This window comes from Leucopleurus acutus (assembly GCF_964270905.1).
Source record: "Leucopleurus acutus genome assembly, chromosome: 20".
Classification (NCBI taxonomy): domain Eukaryota; kingdom Metazoa; phylum Chordata; class Mammalia; order Artiodactyla; family Delphinidae; genus Leucopleurus; species Leucopleurus acutus.
In genome coordinates, this window is record NC_139162.1 from 6,999,421 (window position 1) to 7,027,052 (window position 27,632).

Here is a 27,632-nt window from a genome sequence, read left to right on the forward strand (position 1 = left end):
CTTTCAGGCAGGACAACCTGCGTTTTCCAAGTCTTTGCTCATGTGGGAGAGTGCGTGCAAACTCCCATCTCACAGAAGAGGAAATCGAGTCTCAGAGCAGGTGGAGGGCCCTGCGGCGCGCGCAGGAGTCCGACCCAGCCCTGCCCTGACCACACCATCGCCCCATGCCCACGTTCTTCGAGGGCACTCGCCCACTTTTCTCTGCTTTTGAAACCCCTTGCCCTCCCCGAGGCCCTGGCCAGGTCCACCCTCCCTCCCCTGCTTCCCAGCTCTTAGAGCCCTTACCCTGCCCACGCCCCCTGCCGGTTATCTGTCCTGCCCACAGGATTAGGAAAGGAGGCAGGATCCAGTGGGATTAAGTGCTGCCTCCGCAGTGAGTCTGGTGTTAAAGAGTCCGCTGAGTGAATTAATTTCAGGCGAGGCAAAGCACAAGAAGCCTGCTGGGGAAGGGTGACGCCACCCAGCTTCCCGAGCCACCTTCCCTGGGAGGCAGAGACACCCAATGTCTCCCGTCCACCCGCGGGCCCATTCCTTCCAGCTCCACTGGGAGGGGAGGCGGCCACAGTCCCCTCTTCCGCTGCAGGCTCGCTGCACTTTGGAGGAAGACAGAGGCCTTGGCCGTGTTCGTCCACTGTAACAAACGGCTCTTTGATTCAGAGGCTCAAAGGGATTTCAAGGATCACCCAGACCAGGGCTACTGGGTCTTTTGGGGGTTTATGGGAGCCTGAAACAAGCTGTGGACTCGCACCCAAGTAATGTGCACATGTGTACAACCCCCCCCCACACACACAATTGTGCAAGCAGTTTCAGAACACACCACGGACCAAAGGGTAAGGACCCGACTCTGACCCAACCTTTTCCCCTCCAGCCTTGTTTCTGATGAGGAAACCAAGACCCAGACTTGCTGTGGTCTCATCCGTGTCCTCCCCCAACGTCTCCAGCTCTCCTTCGGGCACGAGGTAGGAATGCACAGCCATGGGACTTGTGTCACTTCCGGTGGAAGCCTTGACGAGCCAGCGCACGACTGAGGAGGTCCCTTCCCCCTGCCCTGCTGACCAGAAAGACTGCAGATGGAGCGTGCTCCCAGTTGACCCATGATGGACACGCAGCAGGAGTGAGAAATAATCCTTTGCTGTTTGAAGCCACTTAGAATTCAGGGCTGCTTGTCACTGCAGCATAACCTAGCATAACCTGGCTTGCTTTGTTTCAGTCTGGCTTTCACACAGTGTGGACAACCCTTCACCCCCTCCCTCAATGCCTGCTGAACTGTCTACCTTTTGTGTCTCACCTGAAATGGCAATTCTCTGGAATGCCTGTCTGAGTGGTGCCTTCCCCCTCGCCACCCTTGACCACATCAGGTGATGACGCCTCATTGAACAGGTCACACTGCCCTGTGATCGCTTGTCTCGCTGTTTTTCTTCCTTTCCAGCCTGTGGGCCCTGTGAGGTCGGGGACCCTGTCTGACTTATTGAACACTGTGTCCGTAAAACTCAGATAAATGTTTGTTAAATGAAAGTTTGGCTGACTTGTTGAATGAATGACTGGATGGATACATGGATAAATGGATAGGTGGATGGACAGATGGGTGAACGGACTGATGGATAAATGGATGGGTAGGTGAATAGATGGCTGGCTGGCTGAAGCATCGGTATACCCATTCTGTTCACTGAAGCACATTTCATGTGCAGTGAACTTCAAAAGAACTGTCCAGCCTCGATACCCTCTCTTCCCCATGTCGTATTTGACGAGGGCTCTAGAAACAATCAAGGCAGTCTTTTCCTGAACACCTGCTGTGCACCAGGCGTAGTGTTGAAGGATTTTACATGTAATGTCGCTGGTGCTCACGGCACCCAAGGAGACAGGTGTTATGGGTCCGGTTTCCAGATAAATTGCAGGCCCAGAGAGGTTATCCTGCTGCCCAAGGTTACAAAGGTAGAGAGAGCATGGGAGAGCTGGGCTGGGCCTCTGAGCCCACAGCCTGCTCTCTCTGCAGCTGGGCTCCCAGGAACTGGGCTGGGGAATCTGAAAGCGCCGTGCTGATGAACGGGAAGGCTCCAATCACCAGGAGGCCCCGCACCGCCAACAAGAGGGTAGGCCAGAAGTTTCCTCCAGAAGAGGGGAGGCGACCTGCAGTGTGGCCACCGCATCCTCACAGCTGCGTCCCCTCTCGATGACGGAACCAGAGAGGATGCGACATCCCAGAGGGGATGGGTTCATCCTGCTCCTTCCTTTGGCTTGTCTAGTTTCGAAGAAGGATAGGGGCTGCTGAGGGACGTCCGGAATCCCAGCACAGGCATCTCTAAAGTGCCTTCCAGGGGAATGGAGAGCGCACTGGGCTGTGCCCGGCCTGGGGGACAGAGTGAGTTTCCGCCGAGTCACCACACTGACGTGTGAAGGGCTGAGCCTGGATGACCCGGCCCCACAGGACACAGGGCCCACCTCTGAGCCCTGAGGGTCACTCAGCGGAGCCCGGATCCAAGCCTGGGAAAGACCCCTGGAAGCAGGCAGGCCTGCTCGGGCAGGCGCCGACCTCTCCCAGTGATAAAGCTTTCGAATACCGAAAGGGCCTCGTTCCAGGCAAATTCTGCCTAATTTCCTCTTCGAAAGTTGCCAAGTTCTCCCTCATTGTTGTATTGTCTCGAGAGGTGAGATAAACAGTCAAGGGTGCACCGTGGGTGGGTGAGCGTTCCCAGGTTCGCCTTCCCCGGCCCAGCTTCTTAGGGAAAAAACAGCCACGTGCTTTTCAGGCCGGAAAGGTCTTTCTCTCTGGCTTCCAGTAAGAAGGGCACCCGCCCTGTCCCTGCCCCTGCTGCCAGCGTTTGGGATCAACAGTTGCCTGGTCTCCTGAGGGGCTTTCGGGAATGTCAGGGAGAAGAGCGGGTCTTGGAAGCCGTTCCAGAAAGCAGCAGCAGCAGAAGCTCGTGGGAAAGGGGGGGCGGGCGGGACCCCTTGCTCTTGTCCCGCCCAAAAGCTTGTTTTTCCGAACAGTGGCCTCTGTCCGCTTCTCATCAATGGGTGGAAACCCATCTGGGAGGCAGAACTCCCCGGAAGGTGACGTGCCGCCACCCAGTTCTTGAATCCCCGCTCGCTCCCCGACCCCGCAGGCGTGCAATGAGCACCCCCGCAGGATGCTTTCACGGCACTGTTTATGACTCGTGGAGATACTCCTCACGGCGAAATGCCAGCCAAAAGGGCATTCAGGGAAGAAGGAAGATAAATAGGTCCTTTCTGCCCCCGGGGATTCTAATAACATGGCATATTAGGGAGCTCACGACGAAACACCACAAAGCATCCAGAAACACACCGACTGGACCCAGGCTGGAAGAAGGCTGGCGCCTTTGCCTGGTGACTCGACCTGCTGGCGTGTTGCTCGGTGTCTCTGAGCAGAGTGGGGGAGGCGTGTCCGCCTGAGAGCGTTTCTTAACCTTCCTTGAACTCAGTTCCCAGGTCAGTTCCCAGGAGTCTGAGTGAGGTACCGAGTCAAATTCTCATAAAGCAGCTGTGTAAGGACGCTGTGGGCAGAGGGGCAGGGAGAGGGGAGGGAGAGAGGAGGAGAGCGTTAAGTCCAGACACACAGAGAGAAGGGCTCAGGTGGAGAGAGAGGCCTGGAGAAAGACACCAGAGGAAAAGAAACTACAAGAGAAGCAGAGAGCGAGGTATATCAAGAGACAGAGATGGGGAGGGGAGGGGAGAGATGGAGAAAGAAATGTCAAAGAGAGTCAGAGGGAAACAGACGTACGTGGATACGGAGAACCTGAAAGAGACACAGAGACCGGGCACGCTAGGGCAAGGACCCCTGTGACCCCCAGACGTCACCCCTACATAGAGAACGTCTGTGCCACATGCAGCAGGACGGAACCCTACTCAGGGACGCAGGAATGCTGGAACCCTACGGACCCCCCCTGCATTCTCAGGCTATTTCCCATGGCGGGAGCGGTGCACGGAGCATGGGGTCAAAATGAAAAGTTCTGGGGTCATATCCTTTGTGTGATGACGGAAACGTTCTCCATCGGCACAACAGCGGCCACGGGCCACACGTGTGTCCTGAGCACTCGGAACACGGCTAGGGGACTGAGAAACTGCCTTCTTGATTTATTAACTTAAATTTAAGTGCAAACAACCCCGTGTGGCCAGTGGCTGATGTAGGGACAGCACGGTTCACGGCATCTTCACCCTCTGCTGACCAGAAGCACCCAGGTGAAGTGTGGCTTTGACCCCCCCGAGCACACCTGGCTGCTTCTCGGTCCTCCCCCGCCCACCCCCTACTGGAGCAGGGAAGGCTGCTCTGTCACGCCACTGCTCTGGCTCCTGTCACGGGACTCGGGACCAAACCAAAGCAGAGGATCCTGCTGACCGTCCCAAGAGCATGGGAGGGACGCCCTGCCTGCCACCTCCGGGCACCACCCCGGGCCCCACGGGACCCCTACCCCAGGCTGCCCCATAACCATACGGACCTCCCAGCGTGGAGCCCATCTCCAAGATGACTCGAACCCGCTTACATAACAAGACGGCCACACGCCACCCATGAATCACAGGAGGGAGAGGAGGAGGGTGACGACAAGAAGGAAGGAAGGTAGAAGCGATGGAAATGACAGTGACGGAGAGACCGAGGCGGCAGGGGCAGGGCTGCACCCACCTGGGCCTCCCCGGGTGGGGGGCGGGGGACGGGCAGGCGGAGGCTGCAAGCGCTTCCCGCCCTGGGTCTGAGTCCCGCCCTGGCTCTGAGTCCCGCTCTGGCTCCCGCAGGTGCCTGGGCTGTGACGGCGGCGCCGTCCACTGGAGCAGGGACCCGGCGAGACAGGGGTGCGGAGCAGCCGCAGGCCCGCCCGCCCGCCGTCAACACGTCAGGGGGAGCTCTGACGTGAGGCCACCGCGGGACACAGCCCCAGCCGGGCGAGTCATCACAGCCGGCCCATGGCCACCGCCAAGATTAAAGGGACATTCTGGCGCTGCCCGGTGACCTGCATCCTCCAAGCCGCACCGCCCCCTGTCCCCGGGGCAAGTGATGCTCAGGTCCTCCTTGCTGCCCCTCCAGCCCCCAAAGCAATGAGGCCACCCAGCTGCCTCTACCAGGGGAGCGACCATCACACCCAGGGAGCTGGGGGCTCGGGGCCCTCCCTCCTCCAGCTGGGCTATCTCAAGGTTTCCCTCCGTCCTGCCTGCCCGTGGCACTCATGGATCCAGCACCCTCTGCCCTGCAAATGGACTGAGCCCTCTACTGGGCCACCACCTCTCAGGAGCTTTCGGTGACTCCCTACTGCCCCTCAGAATGACACTGTGGCTTCTCCACTCAGCTAACAAGACCTGTATGATCTGGCTGCGACCCAACAACTCCGGACGCATGGGCAAGGCCCTGCATCCACCTCCCCCTCTTCTCCACGGCAGCGAAGGCCCCCTCCGCCACATTCATGCTTTAAACCCCCTTTTCCCTCTGCCCGGAGGGTGTGGCCCCCCATCCTGGCCCATTCCTACTCATCCCTCTACACACAGCTCTAATATCACCATCCCGGGGGAAGCCTTCTTTGGTACCCCTAGGCCCAGTGAGTCACTCCCTGCTCTGGGCTCCCAGTCCTTGGGGACAGGCCTCTATTTCAGCTGCTACCTCTGCAGTCGTTTGTTTATGGCTCTGTCTCCCCGGGGGGGGGGCCCAGGAGCTCTTCAAGGATGGGGCCGAGGGGCTGACTCACCTCCCCACCCCCAGCCCTAGCACATGGGACGGCAGGCTCAGTGCTCCGTGATTCAAACTGTAGAGAGTGAGAGATTTAAGAAGAAAACAGACAGGCAGGTGTGGCTCTGGTGTCTTCCAAAAGATATCAGTGAATGACGGGGTTTTCCTAAAGGATGCTTAGCTGTTACACGCAGCTTCTGGGGCTCGGCATTCCTCAGAGGCCAAACTGTGTGCCTCTTGGCTCCGATGTTGTAAAACGATCCAGTGGCCACTTTTCAAACAAGTTTTAGGGGGCATCTCTTTGGGCTCAAAGCAGGTCTCCCCGGACTGACAGAGTTAGAAAACGTTCCTAGAAGAAAGCCCAAGGCAGACCATCCTCCCAATGATGAGAGGGTACATTCTCTCGGGACAAGGAGTCTCTGACTTGGGGTCCCTGTTGGAAAGTGGGGTGGCACTCCCTGAAATGATACAGAACATGTCACATGCATGTACTGCAGCAGCCGTGCTATTATTTCTGCCGCAATTCCTTTCTTGGTGGACCCACCTCTCCCCTCCCATGAGGTCCTGGTAGGGCTATCAGAGTACACAGCTGCCACTGTAAAGGTGGGCATGTAACCCAGGACAGGGCATCCCCTGGGGTGAATCGGACAATAGCACGGCCAATCAGAATCTTCCATGAGATTTTATAGAAAGATACTGAAAGGAAAATGCGTTCTCACGTTTTTTAAGAATTACAAGCTCCAAGAATGTAGTTTGAGGCTGCCAGAAGCCCATCTTTCCCACCACATGGAGAGCCTCTGCCTGATAATGAACCAGCACACAGAAGCAAAGCCAGGAGATCGAGAGAGACTGAATATTAATGATAGCATTTGACTCCTGGGTCCAGCTATGCCTGAAGTCCTCTCTTAGACTTCCACTTACTTTAATACACTTACAGCATCCAATTCTCTTTTTGCTACAGGTCATTTGAATAATGTTTGCATCATATCCAACCAACAGTCTCGATCAATACACACAAAATGCACCCTTTTCCAAGGAGATGGCTCATATGTCCATCAGAGTCTTAAAAGACTGAGATCAATAAGAAGTAAGAAACCTCATCACTCGAAGTACAGCAAAAGGTAGCATCTGTTGCTTACGTGCTTTCTACAGCCTTTTAAAGCCTGTGCCTGTGTGCCTCAGTTTCCTCATCTGTAAAATGGAGATCAGAAAACCTATGTTTTGGCTTTGTTAAGAGCAATAAAAACACAACACGGAAAGCTCCTAGATGGTGGCAGGTGTGCAGCAGGAGCTCCATCTGCACGCACTCCTCCGTCTCCCACAGTAAGCCCCAATTTACACCTTTCTTGTACTTGGAGGAAAAAAACATCCCAAGTGAAACAACCTTTCCTCTTAATAGTTGGCTGTCTCCCTCCAAGGGATAAGAGGAGGGCAAGTGAGTGGGGATATGGAGCAGAAACTGCTTGTTCATGTTTATTTATCCTACCTGCAGTAGGACAGTTCCCCCAGGAATTGTAAGCTGTAAACAGTACTTCGGGGCATTCTCCCAGGACAGCAGCTGAACATCTTCTATGGCGCTGTAGGAGACTGAGTTTTCCATGTACCCGGTTGGCTGCAACAAAAAAAGAAAAAGCGAAGACATACATTGGTTACAAGATCAGGCACGATATCTGCACTGGAAAACGTTCTCACTCTAGCAACAAGCAGACTGAGCTGGTACAGTCACTTGGCAACTCTGGGGACCAAAGGACTCCGTCTTTCCTAGCTGGCAGCATCCAGCTGGAGGGGAGGGGGCATGGTGGACACCCGCCCATGTGTTGGGACGTGCAGAGTTGGGACCAGACTGGGGGCCCTCTGAGGGCAAGGCCTGTGCATTGCTCCTCTGGGCTTCTGCGGGGCCCAGCACAGCCGGAGCCTGGACCCCTCCACCCCTCACCATGTCCAAGGCACCACGCTCTCCTGCCCAGAAAGTAGTCACAGCCCACCCACCCCCACTGGACTCCTTGCCTCATCTCCCCCTACAGATATGTGTCCTCCACTCGGCACTCGGGGCCGTGTTCCAAGTCGGCAAACTCGATCCCTCTGCCCCCCTGCTCAGCAGCCTTCAGTGGCTCCCAGTGGCCCAACCACATATGCCACACTCCCATCCACCACCGACGGGGCCCCGCAGGAATGGTCTCGCACCCTCCTCCGGCCCCACCCCCTTCGTCTCTCTCCCTTTCCGAGCACCCACACACAGACACAGGTCTGCTGACAGCACGGCAAACTCAGGCTGCTCTTTGGTCCCCAGAAGGCTGTGGTCCCCCCGACCCACCCCTGGCATCTCCTCTTCTACTCTCCAGACCCCATAACCCACCTGGTCACATCCCTCCCTGTGCCCTACGTGCTTACCACGTCCGCTTTGTTGGGTTTTTTTTTTTTTTGATGTGGACTATTTTTAAAGTCTTTATTGAATTTGTTACAATATTGCTTCGGTTTTATGTTTTGGTTTTCTGGCCGTGAGGCGAGGCAAGTGGGATCTTAGCTCCCCGATCAGGGATCGAACCCAAGCCCCCTGCAGTGGAAGCGCGGAGCCTTAACCACTGGACCACCAGGGAAGTCTCGACCATACCCGCTTTAATTACTGTGGACCTATGCGTTATCTGTTTGCTGTCTGCCTCCTTAGCCAGGCTGCAGCTCCGTGAGGTCAGGCCAGTGTGTATCTTGGTCCCTGCTCTCTCTCCCCAGTGCCTGGTACGTGGCAAGAGCTCCATCATTTGTGCTGAAAGGGAGAATGATAAGGGCTATCATCGGTCAATGCTGGGGTAAGGGTGGGGCAAGAGAAATTCACAGCCACTCACGGCTGAGTGAGTTCCGCTGTCACGGGGAGAAGGCGCTAGGCACCAGGGGGATGCGCTGGCCACCGGGAACCAGCAGTGTCCTTGTCACTCTGGCCCCAGGAAGCCAGACTTCAGCAGAATCAGAGGTGAGTGCAACACAGCTGAGAAGAGTAACAGCTAACATCTCCTACGCTCTGACAAAGGCCGAGCACTCCCCAAGCACATGGCAAGTGCTATCTCCTTTAATCCTCACAAGAGCCATCCCCACTGCACAGATGAGGAAGCTGACACTCAGCAGGTCATGTGACTTGCCCAAAGTCACCCAGCCGGGAAGGGGCGTGGCCAAGCTTGAACTCAGCTGCTGACTCAGGGATCTCTGCCCGGACCACTAAGCTGTGATACAAGCGATTTAAAATCGGTGGCCCAACAAGTGAATTTTACCCTGAGGATTGAGGACCTCCACGAGGTTTTTTATTTTCAATTTCTGTCTGCCAAAGCTGAGGTACGGTGGTCGTGGCGGCGGAGGAGAAAAGGTTGAGGGCTTAGGCTGCCTCAAATCTCCCTGGTACGATCAGTTACCACGCTCAGGAAGTAAGAGTAACTTGACCCATCGATTTGTTCATTCATTCATTCACTCGTTCATTCATCTGACAGATATTTATTGAGCACCGGTTACGTTCCAGGCCCCGTGCTGGCTGCTGGGGATACAGCAGTGAACAAGACAAGCGCAGCGGGGCTAAGAGACAGCAAACAGACAAAATACCCAAATACGTAAACGATTGGAGAGTGGTCAAGTGCGGCACCAAAAATCAAGATAGGGTGTGGCGACGGGTGGCAGAGAGCTGGAGCGCCGCGGAAAGACGGAGGGGAAGCGCGTCGCGGGCCCATGGCCTGTGCAAAGGCCCAGGGGTGGGAACAAGCTGGGAGTGCTCAGGGAGGAGCAAAGGCCAAAGGGAGGGAAGAACGGTCTTGAAGAGGTGGGCAGGCCATCCCTGGAGGGACTGGAAGGCCCAGTGGGATTCCGGGGATTGTTGCCCATGGGGTGGGCGTAGCATCACTGGGACTGCTGCGTGGAGACAGTTGGCGGAAGCAGGGAACAGCCTAGAGGCTCCCGCATGGGTCCAGATGAGCCATGAGGCTGCTGACACCCAGGCAGGGCGGGGATGAGGCAGCCAGGTCCATCTAGCCCTTCTCACCAGTGCATGGGCCGCCCCTCGGCACCAACCCAGGCAGCCTCTGTGTCCAACCAAGATGGCTTATCAGTGTATCCCAAAGGCAGACACGTGGGCTCCCCTTGGCCCTTCTGCCCTGTTCCACATCCCCTGCGCTGGCACGTTCTCAGTATTCTGCAGTACATGACTCAGCCTCGACTGCACGTCTTGTCCTGAGAATACCAGCGGCACCAGGGGCCCGGCGGATGGGTGACTACGCTTGCGCTTCTTGCTGACTGTCTCCCCTGCTGGTGTGTCAGCACCACGAGGGCGAGGATTTTTACCTGCTCCGTTTCTCGTGCCTAATCCGCACCTGACATTTAGGAGGTGACTGGTATTTCCTTAACAAATGAAGGAATATTTTCCTAAATAAAAAAATGTCCATCCGTGTTACTACTTACAGTCACACGCATAACATACTTGGGAAGAGGCTTTGGTTACTAGTTTCAAATATTAAATTAAAAATAAATTAATAAATTTTAAAAACTCTCCTTTGGGAAGCAATGGCACCTGGGTGCCTGGATGTGCTGAAGAGCTCTCCTTGGTGGCCCACGGCCATCTATCTCCCTTTTCTAGGCCTGGCTGGGTCCCAAACCCCAGGCCACTGACCCCTTGATGCACAGAGAAGCCAGAGAACACGTACTAGGACGCAGCCACTAGGGCATCTAGAAAATCTCTGGATCACACCAAACGACAGACATACAGAAACCCATTCCCAAAATCCCACAGCGGTATAGAGCGTGACCACAATGGGGTGGATTTGATTATCCAAACTGAACAAATGGCCAGCCTCGTTCCTTTAGAATTGCACCTTGGGCACATGAGCAGAAAGCCTGGAGGCTTCTATTTCCCACCACAGCCTCCTGGAGACGAAGACACAGCAAGGCCCTGTGCCGCCCAGTGCCCACCAAGCCCGTGGGAACACTTTCCAGATGACCACGGCATGTGGGATGTAACATGATGGAGGGCCAGCTAACCACCTGTGCTGGCCTTTTTCTCGACACCGCTGTAGCTGTCTCAAGGTGGCCTTGACTAAAAGTTTCAGCACGGGCATTTTGGGGAAACGGGTATAAATAAATACATACTGTTTTTTAAAAGCAGATGCATTGCTGTTTGAAGCAGTATTGGCTAAAAGCAAAATTTGGAGAATCAATGAGACCTGTGTTTGAGCCACTTACTGTGTGTCTTTACGTAAGTTACTGCACCTCTCTGAGCCCATTTCCTCCAATGGTAAAATGAGAATTTAAGAGAGTATTAGGAGCCTTAAAGGGAATCCAATTTGTTAAGGGCTTAGCACAGCATCTGGAACATACTGAAAAACTCAATAATATGAACAATTGTGAGAAACACTAATGTTTCTTATTCTGGGATCTTCCTCCTCTAAAGCCATAATTCTAGTCTAACCATGAGAAAAACAGCAGACAAACCCCAGCTGAGGGACAGTCCTCAAAATACCTGACCTGTACTCATCAGAAACAAGGAAAGTCTGAGCATCTGTCCCCGCCAAGTCTACGGAGACATGATGACTAAATGTACTGTGAGCCCATGTGAGATCCTGGGACAGAAAAAGGACATTAGGGAAAAACTAAGGAAATCAAATATAGTGTGGACTTCAATAAGAGCATATCAATACGGGTTCATTCGCTGTGACAAATGTCTCATGCTATTGTAAGATATTAACCATTGGGGAAAGGGGATGTGGGGTATGTGGGAACTCTCTGTACTGTCTTTGCAACTTTTCTTTGCATCTCAAACTGTTCTGACATAAAATGCTTATTAAGAAAAATTAACTGCTGCTGCTACCCCTATTGTTGATCCTATTATCATCATCATGGACAGAGCCTGGAGGGGGTGCCCCTGAGGCTTGCAAGGGTAACGGGGCAGATCGGGATTGGAAGCCCCCCCCCCACCTCCCACGCTGCTCTTTGGATGCAGGTGTGAGCTAATGCTGACCAAGGACCTCCTTCATCCTGGGTACTTTCACACTGTTGGGATGATTTTACAGATAACTGATAATTCCCTGGTAATCTGAACATGACGATCAGAGCTACATCGGAGGAGATTCCTGCATGGGTTAAAGGCTGAGTTAGATAAAAATGAAAAATTAAATTCTCTACTTGAGGGAAGCTAGGAAATCCAGCTCTAAGAGGTGCATTTAAGAGAACATTAAGCAGATTAAAAGTTATTTCTACATGTAAAAGCAGTGCAAGAGGTACTGTACGATTCCGTTTGTATGACATCCTGGAATTAGCAAGAACTACAGGGGCTGAAATCAGACCAGCGGTTGCCAGCAGATGGGGGAGGGGACTGGTTACCAAGGGGCCTGGGGGAGGGGCGTGGAGGATCTTTTTGGGGTGATGGAAATATTCTGTCCCAACTGTGGTGGTGGTTACTTGACTGTACACATTTGTCAAAATCCACAGCTCTGCACACTAAAAGGGTGAATTTTACTGAATGTAAATTACAACTCAAACCTAAGAAAGGCAATGCATGAATGTTCAAGATGAGTTGGAAGACGATAAATAGAATGAAATCTTTCAGATAAAATCGTTATCAAGGCCTCTCATAAGCGCTTTGGTATACTGCCTTCCTGATTTTTTTTTTTTTTTTTGCGGTACGCGGGCCTCTCACTGTTGTGGCCTCTCCCGTTGCGGAGCACAGGCTCCGGACGCGCAGGCTCAGTGGCCATGGCTCACAGGCCCAGCCGCTCCGCGGCATGTGGGATCTTCCCCGACCGGGGCACGAACCCGTGTCCCCTGCATCGGCAGGCAGACTCTCAACCACTGCGCCACCAGGGAAGCCCCTGATTAGTTTTTATACGTAATTTTTTTTTACAGGTACACATAATTCTGTAACTCGCCTTTTTTCACATGTTACAGCATATGCCCATTCCATATTCTGAACCCATTCTGAACATGCCCATCCCATCTTCAGAACAACCATTTTAGTGCCTATTAAGTATTTGACCCCCGTTTGTCTCATCACCACTCCCACCCCCTCCCCTAGACACTGCGGTGGTTTCACTTTATGCTACTATAAACAACTCCACAATGAACATCCTTGTGAAACATGTTTTTCTACCCCATGTTTAGGATTATTTCCTTAGGCCGGATTCCCAGAAATGGAATTACTGGGACAAAGGGTAAGAGCATATTTTATGTTGTTGCCAAATTGCTCTCATTAAAGAGAAATTAAAGAGATCTGGGGAGTCCTGGCTAAGCCTGGGGGGCTTTACCCTGGGCCACCGGCTTGGCTGGGCCCTGCTGGACGCTACTCTGACCCGTGTGAGTTCTGAGCAACCGCCTGCTCGATGAGGGCCTGCAATGTAACTGCACGGCATGGGTGCTGGTGTCTCAGAAGTTTGCAAGCAGGGTCTTTTTGCAAGGGGGAATCCTTCTGCAGGGGGGGGTTCCTTCTGCAGGGGGGGTTCCTTCTGCAGGAGGGGGGGGTCCCTCTGCAGGAGGGTCCTTCTGCAAGCCAGGTCCTGGCTCTTGCTTTCCCATAGGAGTCGGGGAACAGGTCGGGGATGCCTTTGCCCTTTTGCTCTCAGGGACTGATGAGGGGCCAGGGTGGGCCCTGGTGTTGCCAGACAGGGAAGAGAACATTGCCTCCCTGCTTCTGTTTCTGAGAGGAGCTTTTTCCCTGTCCACACAACACCTGGATCTGGACTAGAGACAGCAGGGCTTGAAGGGAACTCATCAGGGCCCCCAGTGACCCCCAAAGGCCTTCAGGGTTGATGTTCCAAACTCTGTACCTTCTCCACTTTCCCATGTGGCAGAGTTGGCAGGGGGTGGGGTGACCAAAGGCCCCCTGAAAACAGCCCCTGACCTCAGCCCCTAATGCTGGCAGGATGCCACCAGGCTTCGCCTCCCCCTGCCTTTCTGGGGAGCCAGCTCCCTCCCGCCCAGACATGCCTGCTTGTTTCCATGGGGATTTCTCTAAAAGCGAGTATGAATCATGAGTCTGAAGGCCCCCAGGAGGAGGCTCTGGGCTGATTCAAGACACAAGTCGGGAAAGCTCCCGGCACCGTTCCTGGGGAGGGGGAGGAGGAGGGGGAGGGGATGAGGGGAAGGGGAGGGGAGGATGGGGAGGATGGGGAGGATGGGGAGGAGGGGAGGGGAGGGGAGGAGGGGAACTCTTGCCCGGCCGGGGGGCCAGGCTGGGAACAGCAGGCTGTCTGGGGGGTGGCCGCCGGGCCACGCTGGGGCCTGGGGACGATCTCTTTTCTCCGTGTGTGGACGTCGCCTGAGTCATGCAGGGGACCCACACCGCACAGCCTGACTCTATATGGTACCACCCTTCCGCCACGAGGAAGGATTTGCCCCCAGCCCCACACACAAACCCCTGCCTCAAAGGAGAGAGATCAAATCAGAGGGCAGGGGAGCCCCCTCCGGCCCTGCCTTGGATGGCCAACAACAACAGCGGCAGTAATAATAATGGTGACGCCATTACCTCGGTGGCGGTACCACGGAGACTCTTGGATCAGGGGAGTGGGCTTCAGTCCTCATCTCCCCCTGCTGCTCTTTTAGAGACTGTGATAAAATTCATACGACATAAAATTAAACACTAACCATTTTAAAATGTACGATTCAGCGGCACGTAGCGCATTCACAGTGCTGTACAACCTCCAGCGCAGTTTAGCGCTGAGACACTTGCGTCGTCCCAAAGGAAAGCCCGCACCCACTAAGCAGTCGCTCTCTGCCCCCCACCCTCCATCCATGGCGACCACCGGTCTGCTGTCTGTCTCTGTGGATTTGCCTGTTCTGGCCATTTCACATCAGTGGAACCATACAGTATGTGTTGCTTTCTACTTGGCTCCTTTCAGCTAAATGTTTTTGAGGTTCACCCACATTGTAGCATGTATCACCATGCGGTTCCTTTTTTATGGCTGAATAATATTCCATTGAACTGAGAGGCCACGTTTAGTTTACCCACTCGTCAGCCGATGGACATTTGGGTTGTTTCCGTCTTGGTTTCTGTGAACAGCCTGTTGGATATTTTCTTCAGTGACACGGCAGGACACACGCTCTGCAAACACCACCCACATGACTCCCCCCACCGCCTACACACACACACACGTGGAAAGGCACGGATGTCCCTGGGTAACATTTATCAAGCCGTTACCATATGGCCAGCACCATGCTGAAGGCTTTACATGCTATATTATCTCATTTAACTGTACAACAACACTAGGGTCAGGGGGCTGTATTTATCTCTATTTATCCACACGCTACAGAAGAAGCAATGGAAGCACAAATCGGCAATGACATGTCACTAGTCCCTGCTTTTAAGAAACAGACCATGGATTCAATCTCACATCCCCCCGGATGGTGACCTCCATCTCTACGCTCTGCCCAACTCCTCCGGCCAGATCCAGACTCCAGTGTGTGTACCTGAATGCACGGTGTGCAGAAAGGAACCAGCACGGCGTGGGGCTCAGAATCTCCCTTCCCGCTGCCACCCACCCAGCCCCTACAGCCGCCATCGGCTCAACTCGGCCTTGAGGGCAGACACACACACACCCTCACTTGGGAAAGGCATGTCAAAATAGTTTGATGTTCTTTTTAATCCCACAAAGAGAAAGTTGTATAGCAGAAGCAAAGCAGCAGGTTAACAATTTGGACCAGTTTGGACCCCAGTCCCGGAGCAAAGCTCCTCGAATGCCTCTCACACTCCCTCTCCCCTTGTTTCCATAAACCAAAGATACTGAGCATAACTTAGCCTTTTGCTGCCCCGGAACTACTGTTATTACTACCACCCACCATCCACTGGTGAGTGGTGCTACAGCCCAGCAAAGCTCTTGGTGCCACTAAGGGGGTAGAGAGCTGCCTGCTGCTACATCTACTGGCCTCAGAGTGTGAGAGAGTGTGTCTGACCTGAACAGTCTCCAATCACTCTCTTGATGCCAAACAGCGACTTCCTATCGTCCCCACACCCGACCCTCAAAAGGTTTCTGCTCTACTGTTGTTGGCTGTGAAACCAGACAGCCAAGCCTGTTACAATTACATGTAAAGTAAAAGTAACTGGGCTTTGAGCAGGAAAATCTCTTACGAGAAAAAAACATCTTTCTTACATTTTAGGGTGTTTTGTTTGATCTTCTTTCCTTGGTGGTGATTATTCTAAGTTCTTCATAAATAACCCTGGATCGGCACTGCCCAACAAAACCGTCTAGGATAATGGAAATGTGCTGTAACAGCGCTGTCCACTGCACTAAACACCCGTGGGCTCCTGAGAACCTGACAGGTGGCCAGTGCAACAGTCACCTCGGGACCGAATTCACATAGCCACTCAACACGTGGAACCCGTTCCGTGTGCAACCTAATGCCAGGGCTGGGCATGTGGCAGTGAAGAGAAGGGACATGGCCCTACAGTCAGGGAGGAAACAGATGACCCAGGAAAACCAGGGGGATCAGATGACCGGGAATCTGTGTCGTTGGGCACGGCACTTTTCATCTGTGTCCCTGGGCATCTCTGTCAGCTGAGCAACTGATCAAGGATGTCTGGAACGGAGCCTGGATGGAGGGACAGGCCCAGCAGAGCATCCCTCCACTGCCCCAGTGTCAGGACCTCTCAGGCCGGGAGCACCCCTGCTGGCTCCCCTCACCCACCCACCTCCATCAGCCCCCTAGAAGCCACAGCCCTCCCGGGAGGCAGGTATGACCACCACCCCTGTGACAGACCAGAAATGGAGGTTCTGAGCAGGTGTGAGCCTGGCCCAGCCATACACAGCAACTCAGGACAGACCAGAAGAGAACCGAGGCCGTCACACTTCACGCCCCAACTTTTGTCTCCAACAGGTGGGTGAGTTAAAAATGGGGGCGGGGGAATCCTGTCACAGTGAGAGACCATCACACCATCCTCCAGCAGAACTGGTGACCCCGCAGGTTCCCCCTGGGTGGGAGAGGACTGGAAAGGGGCAGGAGGGAGCTGAAGGAGGCCTGGTACCGTCCTAGGTCTTGCCTCCAGGTGGGAGCGACACAGCATGTTCACTCTGTTAAAATGCATCAGGCAGGACACGGCATGGGCACTTTTCTGGGTGTGTGTGTGTGTGTGTGTGCTCTACTTCAATCAAAAGATTTTTTAAAAACCAGAAGTTCCAGAGTTGAATCCAGGCTCCACCACTTGCCGGCTGTGTGGCCTTAGGCAACTCAGCCTCTCTGAGACTCCAATTTCGCCCTTGTAAAAGCGAGGTAGTATGCATACCCACTTTTTTTTTTTTTTTTAAGACAATAACAGGTGTTGGAGAAGACGTAGAGAAACTGGAACCCTCACACAATGCTGGTGGGAATGTGAAAGGGGGCCGCCACGTGCGAAAGCGGTCTGGCAGTTCTTCAGAAAGTTCAGCAGTTTCCATACGACCCATGTGGGGAATTTCATGGTATGTGAATTAAATCACAATAAAGAAAAGTAGCAGCATTCAGATCTTAAGGGTGTTTGTGGTAAGCAATTAGGTATGTACAGCTCCGCACCTCCTAGGAGTTGGATATAGGCAACTCCTCTCACGGTCACCCCGCGACGGCGCTGCACAGGGGTGGCCCGAGAGAGATGGCCCCGAATGGGCTGGGGGCAGGGCGGCCGCGAGGTGAGGGCACCGTGTCTTTGAGTTCCACTCCCCGCATGCGGCCCGGGCGCTAGGAGGGAGCTCCTTACACCCAGGCGATCACGTTCAAGCCTCAACAGAAGGAAAAGGGGGCTTTAACACAAGAGCCCTCCAAGGCCCTCCCTCATCACAGGTCACTCCAGAAACATGGATCAGAGAGCAGGGCTCTGGCTCGGAGTGGCCTGGTGCACAGGAGGTGATCAACCAGCTCCGGATGACAGATGACAAGCAGGCCCCATCCGTCGTGGACGGTCTGGGGTCAGGCCCCCATATGGCATCCCAGGAGCTCTGGGCCGCATAGCACCGCCTGTTCCAGGCTCGCCCCCCTCGCCTTGTCCCATCTCAAGCACCCCTCCCCCGACAGCCCAGGCCTCTTTGGGGGGCCAGGAGGGGTCGCCTAGGGGGCCGTGGGATCTTCAACACAGAAGGAAGAGCCACTAGCCCCCCTTCCCTGCTGAGCAGACCTCAGCAGAGCAGTGCCGGAGGCTGGACTGTGAGAGCGGGGCTGGAGTCCGGGGCCAGCCAAGGCTGTTCTCTATGGACTGCGCTCCGTGCAGATGGTCAGGAGGCCCACTGGGCTCATTAACCACGAGTCCAGCCACGGCAGCTACCCGCTCGTATGGCCAAATGGCTCAGGAAGTTTAACATTAGAGCGAAGGGCCGATATGCCCACGTTCAGACCCTTCCCACTCCAGCCTCCAGGGCGGGCACGGGAAGACAAATGGAAATCCAGACCCCCAGGGCGCCGCGCCACCCTGGGGTGTCTGTGCCACCCAGTGCCTTTGCCACTGGAGCGGTTGATCAAGGCTCTTGAGGGCTGGACACCAAGTCAGCATACTTCCAACCACCGGGTCGGCAAACATCTTCAAGGATCAGCTAAGGAGGTCACAGGCACCATCGCACTGATTCTTCGCAAGGACCCTGGGAAACGGGTGCCGCTAGGACCCCCCGGCAGTAGAGGGAGGCTGGGGGCAGTCACAGCTGGTCAGGAGAAAGGCCACACTGTTGACTCAGAGGCCAGGTCTGGTCCACTGGGCCACGCCCCCTGTCTGTTCTCTGAGACAACGGCCCTGGAGTGACGAGATGACCAGGACTGGCGGGAGTGGGCCTCTTGATTGGGGCAGAGGTGGGGGGGGCCGGGTCACAGCGGTGCACAAAGGTAACGGCCACACGAGGTGATAAGCACTATGGTTACAGACAAGGTACAAAGGGCAAGTGGGGGGAGGAATGCTCTGGAACATTGGGGAAGGCTTCCCAGCAGAGGGAAGGGAGGGTACAGGAGCCTGCGGTGTGTGGGACCCTGATCTCGGAACAGGGAGGTGTTACCCGAGGCTGGGGTACCAGCCTCCCAGGAAGGCCTGAGACAGGACCCAGACCAGGGCACAGCCCTTGACTGCCCAACCTATTTCTTGGATATCCTCTCTCTCTCTCTCTTTCCTCCTATCTTTTAAAAAATTACGGTACACCATACAAACAGTAAAGTGCAAAAATGCACAAATATTTGGCTGCATTTATTTTTGCATAAGCACAGCCCCGTGTCACCCCTACCTGGGTCAAGACATGGACCGTCTGCAACACCCCAGGAGGCAGGCTCCCTTGCATCCCCCATCTAGATCCGCTGTTCTAGATCTACCACTGGAGATTGGTCCTCGGACTCCCTACAGGAGGAAGCACACGGTAGACGCACTGGAGTCTGGCTTCTTTTGCGCGGCGTCACGTCTGTGAGATGCGTGTGTCCGTAGCTTATTCACCTTTTCTTTTCCCCCCTTCGGCTTTGTTGGGTTCTTGTTGCTTGCGCGCGGGTTTTCTCTAGTTGCGGCGAGCGGGGGCTTCTCTTGTTGCGGAGCACGGGCTTCAGTAGTTGTGGTGCGTGGGCTCAGTAGTTGTGGCTCACGGGCTCTAGAGCACAGGCTCAGTAGTTGTGGTGCACAGATCGAACCCGTGGCCCCTGCCTTGGCAGGCAGATTCTCAACCACTGTGCCACCAGGGAAGTCCCTTACTGGTCTTTCAAATCGCAAGGCAGCGTTCCTTTCTATGTGCCACCGCTGTCTGTGGACCTTTAGTTATTTCCAGCTTGGGGCTACTGTGTAGAAAGCTGCTGTGAACGTTTCTGTACTTACTGGTAGGGTGCGGCGGGTGGCAAATGCACTCCTCTGGGTAAATACCCAGGAGTGGGATTCCTGGGCCACAGGATAAACTGCTTTTATTTAAGTCCAAGAAAACCTGTTTGTGGGGAATTCCAGGGAAGTCTGATATAAACGCAAGCTTCTTTGTAGGTAGGGCCTGCTCTTCTCGGGTACCCACGCCTTTGGGAGAACAGGATTCCTGAGTCTGGGGGACGGAACTGGGTGGTGATGGAGCTCAATTTTCTCAAAAGGTGGAGCGTGCCTTTCGCACGGGCCTCTGAGAAACGCAGGGGAGGCAGCACCCTTCTCAAAACTGCACTCAGAGCTGCAGAGGACGATGCGGCAACTTAGAAACTTTTTCTTTGTGGCTCATGTGGCAGAAAGGGACGTCTCTGTTCCCTTCGTGTTCGGTCTCCTTGCTGTGCTCGGCACAGATGCTGTTGCAGATGGAAAGGGCATGTCTGCTCAAGATTAGAGCTCCGAGCTAAAGGCTGGGAACAGCAACTGTTATTTTTTGGTCAACATTAGCGTTAATTTAACTCCAAGACCACAGGCCACTGTTACACAGGCCTTTATCCACTTGGTGTTTTTGATGTAAGGATGCCAGTGGGGACCAGAGGGCACACTGTCAGGTCTTCACAAACATATGCTAGTTGATGGCGTAACTCAGGGGCCTCTTGACAGCCTGGAAACAGGGCCACCTGCCTCTAGGCTCTCCTAGGCCGGGGCACCCCTCAACCGCAGGACCTTCCTGTGCACTGCCGTCAGCTGTTTGTGTGCTGTGAGCTCCTGAGGACAGGCACCCTGCCACCTTAGCCTGCTTCCAGAGTAACTGTCTTGGTCAAGGACCATCTATGTGCCTATGCGAGTCAACTGCTCACAGATGTCTTCCCCTTGACTCCTCAGAGGGACCCACGAGATGGATGTCACTATGGTCCCATTTTACAGCTGAGAAAACCGAGGCCCAGAAAAGAGAAATAACTTGCTCTAAGCCATGCTGCCAGTTATTGATGAAGCCAGGACTGGCACTCTAGCCCTTTGATCTAAACCAGGGGTGGGTAAACATTTTCCGTCAAGGGCCAGATAGTAAATTCTTTAGGCTTTGTGAGTCACATGGTCTCTGTCCTAACAATTCAACAGTGCCCGTTGTGGCGTGAAAGCAGCCACAGACAATAGACAAATGACTGTGGCTGCGTTCCAATAAAACTTTATTTACAAAGACAGGCGGAGGCAGAGGCAGTTTTGGCCTGGGGGCTATAGCTTGCCAATCTCTGACTTCAACCACTCAAGAGAAGTAAAAATACGTGATCGATAGATGGATGGGAGAAAATGAGTGGAATGTTCTCTCTCCTTGCTTTCTTTCTAGGGTGACATTAGCACAGAGCATCAAAAGATGTTTCAGCGGGTAAGGAGGTGAGTGGATCAATTTGCTCTTTATTGCGTCCACCAGGGCTGGGTCCTGCTGAGACTTCCTGAGGTTGGCTCCAGCAATGTCCGCTCTACCGACTGGCCTTAGCTCTAACCCTAAATTCTGTGGATGCACGAGACAAGCTCTGCAGAAATTTCCCAGACGACAAACTTGAGGAAACCCCCACCCCGGTCCCATCTCGAAATGAAAACAAACGACCCAGAAGCCAGGGCACGTGGGTGTTCTCTCCTAGCGCCACCCACGTCCACTGGGGACGTAGGCTGCTGAGATGAGCCGGGAAGTGAGCTAGCAGGACCCAGGTGCTGCTACCCTCATCTTATTTTTGTTCCCAAAACAATGGGAACAAGTCAGCATGAGTGAAGTCCCATTCAGAGAACCTGACAGTGTAAAGAAAGCTGGGGACAGTGCCTTCCGTCAAAGCAGCCTTCTAGAAAATACCGGGAGAAGGGAGGGTGGGAGGAAAAGAACAAGAATGATGTTTTGGTCCAACATGCAAAAGGAAACAGGCTCAGAGAGATGCAGTAACTCCCCAGGGTCACCCAGCTGGGAGTGGCAGAACTGAGTCAGGACCGCCGAACTCTCTGAGACAGAGCTGCCTCTTGTGAGTTCCACCCAGAGCTGGACCTCGGTGTATGAGGATTGCTGGTGGTAAGCGATGCGAGTTTCGGAATGATAGCTCACCTTGCCCTATGGTCCAGGGTCCATCTGGCCTTCATCAACCCACGTCCCTGCCACCCCCGACCCAGCAGATTCCAGCACCCCTCCTCTGAGGTCACAGAAGACCCCTGGCAGATGTCAACCTATCACATGTGCTTTCACACACGGAAACTGTCTGTGACTTACATTTTTCATTAAACAGGTTAACTCCATGCCCGGAGTTCACCCCATTCTCCATGACAAGGTAAGGGAGAGAAGGAGCTGGGCTACTTTTTACGAAGTCTGACTATGCGAAGGAATTTTCAAGCATCTGTTAATCGTCACTGGAACGCACTCTTCCTCCCATTTTACAGATGAGTCAGCAAGGCACCGGGAGGCAAAGCCACCTACAAGAGAGCCGTGGGGCCCGGACTTGAATCCTGACCCGTCCGACCCTTGTAATCGCTGTTCAGTCCTGTGATGGTGATAATAAAACTGGTGGCTCAGAAGACCCTGGAGTGGCCACCTGGCTGCAGAGAAGGGGGGAAGAGGGAAAAGGAGAAAGGGGAAGGAAGAGGCCCTTTGGGGATGCAAAGTGCCCCCAGGTTTTCCTGTTCTGGAAACTGGCTCTGACCCTAGACAGGCCAGCCCAGGGCCCACTCGGGATCTGCTGGAACCACCAGAGTCGGTGTCCGTCAGCACAATAAACAAGTGGACTAAGGGGAAAACTCTAGTTAGACGTGAAAACGGTGCACAGAGGAAACGTGTGGCCGGCTGCTGGCCCCCAAGACATCACAAGACCAGAACGGCGGCTGATGACACCCCACGTAGGGGCAGGTGGCACACGGGCACAGGCCCGGCCCACGCCGGGCACAGGTCTGCTGTCGAGCTCTCCTCTCTGTTGATTCATTACTTCCAGAAGGTGCTGCCCTGTGCTAATTACAGCAAGGCAGACATGGCCCCCTTTGATCCGAGCTGCAAGGCTGGCCACTTAGGAGGGTGCGTGTCCTTTGGGGGCACCTGGGGGGCTGTACTGAGGTCACGGCTGGCAGCTGCCTCTGCCCCGAATGTTTTTCAGTTAATGCCATCTCTTCTACGCTGTGAGACACAGGATTTGGGGTTCTGATCAGATCCTGGGGCAAGAACTTGGGAAAGTAAACAGGTCTTTTCTTGCAAAGAAAGAGAGAGAGAGAGAGAGAGAGAGAGAGAGAGAGAGAGAGAGAGAGATCTCCCTGCAGGCCTGGGGCTGCACGGGGTCAGCACCTGTCAGGGCAAGTGGAGCTCTGACGTTTCCACAATCCAAGGATTCTTTTCTCTCTCCCCTGGAATCCCAGGACACGGCTGTCACTCTCACCAGTGATTTAACTCCACAAGCGTGTATTGCTTGCCCTACTGTGCGCCAGCAGCCTTACCATGATTGGAAGGACACCAAAGGTGATCCAGCATCACCTACAACGGCCCGGAATAAAATAACCAATACTCAAGGCAGCTACCCAGATAAATTCATCAAAACCTCATGCTTTTGAAACCAGATTAAAACCACCAAGTAATCACTACACACCTACTAGAATGGCTTAAAAAGAAGAAACTATCAACACCTCACACACATGAGTATGGCCACGATCAAAATAAAACCAGAACCCAGAAAATAACAAGTGCTGGTGAGGATATGAAGAAATTGGAACCCTTGGGCACTGCTGGTGGGAATATAAGATGCTGCAGCCGCTGGCGGAAAACAGTTGGAGGTTCCTCAAAAAATTAAGCACAGAATTACCATATGATCCAGCAATTCCATTTCTGGGTATATACCCCGAAGAACTGAGAAGTAGTGACTTGAAAAGATATTTGTATACCCCTGTTCACAGGGATCTATATTCAATACCCTGTGATAAACCATAATGGAAAAGAATATGAAAAAGAATGTATATAAATGTATAACTGAATCACTTTGCTGTACAGCAGAAATTAACATAACCTTGTAAATCAACTATATTTCAACAAAATAAATTTAAAAAGACAGATCTAGAAAATTCCAGAAAGCAAACAAAGAAACCACCAAAAAAAAAGGAAGTAAATTCTGATGAACCTTGAGAACATTATGCCAAGTGAAACAGGACAGTCACAAAAAAGACAAATACCAGGGCTTCCCTGGTGGCGCAGTGGTTAAGAATCCGCCTGCTAGTGCAGGGGACACGGGGTCGAGCCCTGGTCTGGGAAGATCCCACATGCTGCGGAGCAAGGAACCCGTGCACCACAACTACTGAGCCTGCCCTCTAGAGCCCGCGAGCCACAACTACTGAAGCCCGCACGCCTAGAGCCCGTGCTCCTCAACAAGAGAAGCCACCGCAATGAGAAGCCTGCGCACCACAACGAAGAGTAGCCCCTGCTCGTCGCAACTGGAGAAAGCCCGCACGCAGCAACGAAGACCCAATGCAAACAAACAAACAAACAAAGACAAATACTGTATGAGTCCACTTATATGAGGGATCTACAGCAGTCAGATTCGTAGAGATAGAAAGTAGCAAGACTGCCAATGGCTGGAGGGTCGGGGGGAGGGGGTGGGAGTCACTGTCAAATGGGTGCAGTTTCAGGTTTGCAAGATGAAAAGAGTTCTGGGGAAAGATGGTGGTGATGGTGGCACGACAATGTAAATGAATCGATGCCACAGAACCGTACCCTTAAAGCTGGCTAAAATGGTAAATTTCAAGTCATGTGTATTTTGCCACAACAATAAAAAAAATTGGGGACAAATGACAGTAGCCAGTGACAGCCAAGATGAGGAGAAACCAGGATGCTCCTGCCTTGCTAGCGGGAGCATGAACTGGTACAGCACTGTGGAAAGTAACTTACAGCATTTGCTAAAGCGGACTCTCCCCTACCTTCTGCATCCTGGGATCACCACTCCTAGATACTCCCAGCAGGGCTGTGTCCACGCGGTCACCATGCCCCCAGGGTCACAGGAGCACTTCACAAACACCCGTTGACAGTAACTGAGTAAATAAACGATGGGTATTCACCCAGTGGAAAACGACAAGGCGGTGAGAATAGAAAAACTGCAGGTCTTCACAGCGATGTGATGAGTTTCACCGACAAAAGAGTATATACCGTGTGAGTCCATTTATATAAGGTCCAAGGATAGTGTAGTGGTCACCTTTGGGGGAGTGGTGGCTGGAAGGGGACTGAGAAGGGTCTCGGGAGTGGTCATCCTCCTTGTCTTAAGCTGGGTACAGGTGACAAGGACGTGTTCAATGTGCAAATTCACCGAAGTGTATACTTAGGATCTGTGTGTTCTTCGGCAGGTCTTTTATACAATTCAACAGAAGAAGGTCCTTTGAAAGACCGTATTCCTCTGGATCAACGGTTGCCAGTAATGGGCACAGACCAGGGTGGGGGCTTGCAGAATGACTCTGCGATCTTTTCTCGCCACGCACGCCTGCGTCATGCAACAGAGAGAGCCCACGTGTGCCGGGCACACGCCAGGCTGCGGGGGAAGCCAAGGTGTGCGAGACCCACCCCTGCCCACAAGCACACCCTGTAGACTGAAAAACTGGTGTGTCTGTGTACACATTGTACACTATCTCAAATGCAGGCAGAAGCTCTCACTGTGAATGTAAATTTGTTGAAAAGCAAGACTGAGTTCAGGCATTTTATAAGCAAAATACATAGGATGTCAAGTGTCGATAAGGTCAAGTTAAACGAAGCAGGTCAGAGCAGGAGGGGATGGCGGGCTTTGGCGCGGCCATAGAGTTTCAAAAGGAAGGAGAGAAGGACTCCCCTGGCGGTCCAGTGGTTAAGAATCTGTCTTGCAACGCAGGGGACGCCGGTTCGATCCCTGGTCGGGGAACTAAGATTCCACATGCCCCGGGGCTACTGAGCCCGTGCGCCACAATTAGAGAGCCCTCGCGCCGCAACTAATGAGGCTGCGAGCCACAACTAGAGAGAAACCCACGCACTGCAATGAAAGATCCCACGTGCCGCAACTAAAATCTGATGCAGCCAAAGACCCGATGCAGCCGAAGAGTAGTTAGGTAAATAAATACTTTTTTAAAAAATTTAAAGGAAAACAAAGGTAAGGAGAGAATAACGTGACCATCACGTGGAGATCACAGTGGGAAGCGCTGTGATCGGAGGTAAACCACCCCTGGCCTGAAACGAGCCCCCTGGCTGGTGACGTAACAGGACCAAGCTAAACGGCCCCTCCTACTAAGGGTCAGAGCTCAGGAAGGCAGCCCTTTCTAGGGGCAACTGTGATTGACAATCCCACCCAGAATCTCTTACAGAGGTTTAATCCGTGAATGGGGAAAAAGAGAGGAGAAAGGCAGGGAAGAGGTAGGATCTATCCTGTGAGATGGACTTGTGTGTTTTTCCTGGTCAGAAAACAAAAGCAATGCAAACCATGTTTCCCTTTTGCTGTCTAAACACAGAGCCGGGACAGCCAAACAAGGCTTGGGATAATGGGCGTCTCTGGGGATCCAAGGGGCGTGTTCTGTGAGATCCTAATTGCCTCATTTCACATGGCGTCTTAGCTCTGAGAAGCCGCTGTCCTCTTGGAGGCAGGCAGGGTATAATCTTAGACAAATAAACAACAGCTCTTGGGGAAGCATGGCTGGCAGCCACCGCTGGTGCCTTTCAAATAAGAAGTGGGAAATCCCTGCTTGTTCTGCCTCGGATCTTGCCTGGGGGCTGCAAGCTTCCATCTGAGGGTTCTGGGACGTGTGACAAGGGAATTCTTGCATGCTAGCTGCTTGTGCACAGCCCCGGTGATCCTTCTCCAAGGAAGCTGGGCTGCAGGGCCAGAAACATCTCTAAGGCTTGTGAAAGCTCTCGCTCCCCACCCAGAGGCGGGACCTCTAGGACCATCATTTAAAAATCTGCCTCTGAAAAATTCATGTCCCTTCTAAAACCTGCACAGGGATGACACAGCGGCTTTATTTGGAATTGCCCAAACCTGGAAGCAACCCAGATGTCTTTTAGTAGGTGAGTGGATAAAGTGTGGCACATCTGGACAGTGGAATATTAGTCAGCACTGAAAAGAAATGAGCTATCAAGCTAGGAAAAGCCATGGAGGAAGCTTAAATGCATGTTACTAAGCGAAAGGAGCCAATCTAAAAAGGCTACATACTGCATGATTACAACTATGTGAGATTCCGGAAAAGGCAAAAATTTGGAGACAGTGAAAAGATCGGTGGTTGCCAGGGGTTCAGGGAGATGGGGGGAGCAAGGGATGAATATGCAGAGCTCAGAGGATTTTCAGGTCAGTGAAAAGTGTTTTGTATGATACTACAGTGGTGGATACACATCATTATTTATCTGTCCAAACCCACAGAATGTACAACACCAAGAGTGAACCGTAAGGTAAACTACGGGCTTTGGAGGATTTGGGGGATTTGGATGATGTACCAATGTTAGGTCCAGCAACTGTAACAAATGAACCACTCTGGCGGTGGGGGGCTGTGCACAGGTGGGGACACAGGTACCTGTGAAATCTCTGTACCTTCTCCTCAATTTTGCTGTGAACCTAATGCTGCTCTAAAAAAAAAACCATGAAGCCTAAAAAAAAAAATCTGCTCCCGCTATGTCAGAAGAGGAGGGAGACATAGGCTGGTCACTTCAGGAAGCCAGGTGGGATGCAGGAAAGATCTGGAATGTGGAGTCAGACGGCTGGATCCCCATCCCAGCTCTGCAGCTCACTCGCGGGGCAGCTCACCTCCGTCACTGGTAAGATGGTCGCGATGACTGTGACGGTTATGACATTTACGTGGACACTTGGGAAGCCAAGGACTTTCTAAGCGGTGGCTCTGAGGGTGCAGACGTCAAGTGAGCCACTGAGTCCAGGTCCCCACATGTGCAGACGTGACCCAGAGTAACCACCGCATGGATCTGACCCTCAGGCACTCTCCCTACCAAACAAAACCTACCTATGACGTAGTAAACAGAAGTGATAGTAAAAATATTTAATAGCTGAGACAGCCTAGGAATGAATGAATCAGAACAGACACCAGCTGTAAGCAGCTGGTCCTGCGTCCAGGTGCAGCCCACAGGATTCCTGCCTGTGGTAATGAGTTGCGCATGTCGCCCTTTTCATGAACAAAAGACCCTCTCTCTCTGCCCAGCAGCATTCTGGGTCAACGCCACGTGCCGCA

The 27,632-nt window shown here is 53.3% G+C and overlaps 1 protein-coding gene across 2 annotated transcripts in view; it reads right to left on the reverse strand.

The window, feature by feature from the left end:
- Positions 1-27,632, reverse strand: part of CMIP (c-Maf inducing protein) — a 237,515-nt gene that overhangs the window by 84,173 nt on the left and 125,710 nt on the right. For both annotated transcript variants that reach the window (XM_082862876.1, XM_082862875.1), the window contains exon 2: positions 7,155-7,280. In XM_082862876.1, coding sequence (XP_082719002.1) covers positions 7,155-7,280 — 126 coding nt within the window. The remainder of the gene's footprint in view (positions 1-7,154; positions 7,281-27,632) is intronic.